The 5,117-nt window shown below is 54.0% G+C and overlaps 1 protein-coding gene across 1 annotated transcript; it reads left to right on the top strand.

Moving 5' to 3' along the window:
* Nucleotides 1-253: 253 nt before the first annotated feature.
* FABP6 (fatty acid binding protein 6, ileal) lies at nt 254-4,016 on the top strand. Its single transcript, XM_004689821.1, has 4 exons — nt 254-320; nt 1,617-1,792; nt 2,729-2,818; nt 3,963-4,016. The coding sequence occupies exons 1-4, from the start codon at nt 254-256 to the stop codon at nt 4,014-4,016; spliced, it is 387 nt and encodes a 128-aa protein (XP_004689878.1).
* Nucleotides 4,017-5,117: the final 1,101 nt, after the last annotated feature.

Here is a 5,117-nt window from a genome sequence, read left to right as displayed (position 1 = left end):
GGCCCTGGCCTTGCTGGCCTGGTGCTGGGATCAGAGCCAAGTCTCCTCCAGGGTGAACAACCTCAGGCTCTGCCCGCCTGGGTCCTGCCCAGATCATAAAACAGCAGTGCTTCCTCTTCAGGGGCAGAGGCAGAGTCGGGTGACTTGGGGGCTGAGCCTGAGCATCTGGGATGGTTTATAAGCTGGAGCACTAGACCTCTTAGCAACACAGCCGCCTTCCTCGCCTCTGCGCTCAGCCTGGGACTCCAGCAGCATGGCCTTCAATGGCAAGTACGAGGTGGAGAGTGACAAGAATTACGATGAGTTCATGAAACGCCTGGGTGAGTGATCCTTGACGATACCTCTGTGGGGCGCCGTTTGGGGCCAGGAACCCAAACTCTTGGGGTTACAGCAAGACAGGACTTCATTTATTCTCTCATTCACTCCCTCATTTGCTGAGCAACTAAGTACTCTGTGCAGGATCTGTGGATAATGAGAACCATAAGGTCCTAACTTGAAATAGATTATTTCCATTTTACTTATGGGAAACTTGAGGCCCGGAGAAGTTGAGTTACTAGTCCAAGGTCACACAGCTAGTCATTGGTGAAGTGGAGGCTTGATTGGTTTATTCATGCCAACAGTGATAGAAGACCTGCTCTATGCAAGGACTTGTCACTCCGTGTCACAGATGGGATGCCCCAGCGTGATATGCCCAAGGTCACACATCACTCAGTGGCAGAGTCACATCAGAGGTGACTAGAATCCAGGACCTGCCATGACAGATGAATGATGCCACTCCCTTGTGCTTGGGGAATGGTAACCAAGAGGTTAAGTGTAGGGACTAGGTTTCCATGCCAGTCATTCATTCAATCATTTAACAAACATGGCCACTTCCTGTGCCAGGCAGCAGGGGTCTTGTGCCTCCTACTGCTGCTCTGTTTGCAACACTGGTTGTGAGGAACCAGCAAGAGAGCACTTGGCAATCCTGCAGGAGTCTCGGTGCTCTGAGTCCCGGGGTACCTGCACCCACCCACTCACCTCCTCAGGGACAGAGAGCATGACCCAGTGCACTGGGGCCTTGCAGAGGCAAGGACATTTTTGGGGAGTGAGCGGCTCTGCAGGAACCTGACGTGGCCCCACTTGTCGCCTAGTGTAGCATTTGGAGTGGGCACCTCAGTTCTAGAGCTAGTTCTGCCTCCAGCCTCCATGACACACTGGGGAACACTTTTCTGCCCTGGGCCTTTGCTCCCTTTTTGGCAAAAATGAGAGTATTAAAAGGCAGGCTTGGAGGTTCTATTTGATCTAGAACTTGGCTCATTTCTGTTACATTTATGTTCCATTACTCCCAGAAGGGAAGGCAGCTATTGGTTATGGAGTGTTCGCTATGTGACGGGAGCTTTCCAAGGTCCAACTGAATCCTTGCAAGGACCCAGTCAAGTGGGCTTTATTCCCATTTGCAGAAGAGAACACTGAGGCTGGAGAAGCTCAAACTTGCCTGAGCCACATGGGCTCATGGTAGGACAGGGCTTGTGCTCATAACACGCAGGCTAACCTGCAGAGGGGGGAGACGAGGTCTTGCCCAAAACCACAGGCCGGAAGCAGCTTTTGCAAAGCCTCTCTGCTGTCCCTGGAACTAGGGCTCCCCAGAGATGCCATCGAAAAGGGCCGCAACTTCAAGATCATCACGGAGGTGCAGCAGGATGGTCAGAACTTCACCTGGTCCCAGCACTACCCCGGGGGTCACTCCATGGTCAACAAGTTCATTATCGGCAAGGAGTGTGACATGGAAACCATGGGGGGCAAGAAGTTCAAGGTAAAGGCTGCTGGTGCCCCACCTCCTTCCCCAGACCTCCTGCACCCATGTTGGAACTCCACCTCTCCTGTTAAGAACGTGAGCCCTTGGCAAGCCCCTGGGTTTAACGCTCCTGTCAACAGGAACGCTAGGCTTTGAAAATGCCCATTAACATCGACATCCCAGACACTTCACGGAATACTTCACACATCTTAAAGCCGGTGACTACCACCCCATTTTACAGACAGGGGTACTGGGCTGAGCCTAATCACCCTTCAGGATCAGGACCTCCCCTAGCTGGCCTTCATCCAGAAGCCCCTCTATTTTTTATGTCACCTAGAATAGCTCAGGCCCTAGGTTTGAAACTGCAGTCTTGGGGAGCACAGACATGACCACTGACCTTGTCTCCACCTTACCACATGGGTCCCTCTGGCCATTCACCCATCCTGGTCACCGGTAGCCTCCAACCAAGACCGTGAGGGGACTTTTCTCCTGTGCTAACAAGGTGGAGAATAAGTGGTCACAACTATGTTTGGCTATTCTTACACATGGGTATTAACTACATAGTGATCTCACACAGATGCTGCCTGTCTCCACACCCTGGGGCCTGCCTTACTGGGGCTGCACAGTCACACCCCTGCAGGACAACACATGAGCCTGGTGATAGTGATCATAACCAAGCCCCTAGTTCATGCTGGGAGTGCGCCCCTGAAAAAGCCTTGACTCCCCTGGGAGCTAACTGTAAGGAGAAGTTACAATCATGCCCAGTGCTATAGGCACGAGGTGCAGCAAGCTTGTGTGCTTTTGGGGTTACCACACTTTAGATTTGTGTGGCTGTATAGCTACGAGGAAGGTCATTCTCTAGGGGGTGGCTGAGGCCACAGGCCGCCCTTCATCCCTGCCGGGGCTGGAGGGTTCCTGGGGCTGACTCAGACTTAGGGTCACCTTCTCTTCCAGGCCACCGTGCAGATGGAGGGTGGGAAGGTGGTAGTGGATTTCCCCAACTACCACCAGACCTCAGAGATCGTGGATGGCAAGCTGGTGGAGGTGAGTGTTGCATTAGCTCCTGGGCCCTATGTGAAAAGCTGATAAAAGTTTGGACACATTTTTGCGTGAAATGTCAGCCAGTGGGTTCTGACTCCCAGAAGCAAAGCTCTCTAGCTGGTCAGGTGTGGGCTGAACACAGGGCAGGCCAACTGGAAACAAGTTTGTGCTATGCAGAATTGATATCGCCAAGCTGCGCAAACCTGTTTCCTGATTCCTGGAGGCTCCTGAAGAGGGGGGCTGTGTGGTGTCAGCTTTGCCCAGAACTTAGGGTCACCGCCACACACACACACACGCACATGCACACGCACATGCACACACACATACAAATGCACATGTAGCAGATCAGAAGCACAGAGGAACCATCTGGATCACAAGGCTCCCAACTCTAGAGGCCCAGAATCACCCCTGTCCTCAAGCAGCAGGGGTGTATGTATGAGCACCCTCTTCCTTGCCCAGCCCATCTCCAGCACCCCTTTTTCCTTGCCCCTCATCTTCCTCTAGACAAAACCTCCCTGCTTTGCTCTCTGTATTCCCGTCCCACCTGCCAACCGCACAGCACTCCCCACTGTCCCCCCTCTCACAGAGGGTCACTCACCTCCCACCCCCTTCTCCTGGACCTCCTGTTTTCCCCTTGGGTGTCAGGACCCACTGGTGACATTATACATCCTGTAGCACATCTTCATGACCTCAGGCTTGGGCACTGCACACAAAGGCCTTCACCCACCAGCATCCTCTCACATGCCTCTCCCATGGGACCTGCCTTCCCAAGGGCAGGGACCCTATCTCCCCACATCAAGCCCCAGTGCCCTGATAAAGCCACGGGCACAGAGGCTGAGGGTGGCCACTCCACTTAGTTGGGGTTTGTGACTTCTCTAAGCTTCAGTCTTCTCATCTGCACAACCATGCACACCTACTGTGTTGGGCTTCAACGAGATTGTGCAGGAGGTGCCTGTCTCGGGAGGGGAAAGGATAGAACTGGGGTTTATGCCATGACATGTTGGCACAGTGTCCCTATAGAGCCCTCACAGTGACTCGAGCCACAAACTGAGAAATCGAGGCCCAGAGAAGTGGTGCTACGGGCTCTCTTCCACATCAGTGGTGCCTGTGGGCAGCTTGCACTAAACTCCTCCTCCTCTTCTTGCAGACCTCCACCATCGGGGATGTGACCTATGAGCGTGTGAGCAAGAGGCTGGCCTGAGCTGCCACAGCTCCGGGGACTGTCTGGCACCAATAAAGTGGGTCTCCCGGGATCCTTCCCCCAGAACCGCTTTGTCTGTGTCCTAGTTTTTATTTCCTTTTTAAAAAAAGATTTATTTATTTATTCACACAGATCTGGGGTACAAGCCAGAGGTGCAGGGGCTCTGAGAGGCTTCACCAGAGACAGAGTGGGGAGCAGAACAGAAAGGCTGACAAAATACACTGCTGAAGGGAGCAGTGGGCAGGTCATGAGAGGTCTGCCATGGCATGTGGGTCACTTCCGGGGCCGGGGTTCGAACACGCACTCAAGCAGCTGTGGCCAGCCTAACCCGCTGCACCACCAGGGAGGGCCTCTTTGTCCTAGTTTTCCTGACAGCGTAGGAAGCCCTGAGGTTGGCTAACAGGCTGGCCTTGGGCCCTGAGGTCACAGCGGGCTCTATCATGCAGAGGGAGCCCTGTAGGTGTACTCCTGTACCCTAGGAGAGACCAAGTGGGGTCACTAGAAGCACAGGGTGGGAGACACTGCTGTGGTCCTTACCCTACCCTGCCACCAGCATTGTGGTTCTAGAAACCCTCGGTGCTTGAAGCCTCCTTTAAAGAGACAAATGTGACCCAGGAGGGGACATGCTGCCTCTCAGAGGGACATGTGGGCATGCCATCTGTTGCTGGGGCAGGAATGGGTTTCCAGGAAAGGGTCCTCAGCTGCTGGGCCCTGAGGCAGGCCATACAGCACACAGACACACCAGGCCACACCATGGCGGGTGGGTGTATGGCCTGGCCTCTGCTGTTACCCTGCTGTGTTTTCATTCTTTTGGGTCTCAGTTTACCATCGGGTACAAAACAGAGCCAAGAGCACCAGTGAGGGAAATGACCTACTGTGAGGGGCCAAATGGGGCCCAGTGATGGACAGGAGACTCAGAAAGGGGCTATGTTGTCCAGCTGGACAGCGGAGACTAGAAGCTGAAGTGGAGGGGAAAGGTCAGAGGTTGCCTGCAGTCGTGAATAGGGAAAGATTCTGAGGTAGACGTGGGTTAAGGATCTGGCCCTGTCTGATGACCTGGTCTGCCAGAGGTCTAGGGCTGGAGAATGGCGGCCTGCTTGC

The sequence above is a fragment of the Condylura cristata genome, unplaced genomic scaffold (genome assembly GCF_000260355.1).
Source record: "Condylura cristata isolate star-nosed mole 26May11 unplaced genomic scaffold, ConCri1.0 scaffold00026, whole genome shotgun sequence".
NCBI lineage: Eukaryota > Metazoa > Chordata > Mammalia > Eulipotyphla > Talpidae > Condylura > Condylura cristata.
The sequence above is the reverse complement of the archived record's forward strand: the minus strand, read 5'-3'. Positions and strand labels throughout refer to the sequence as shown.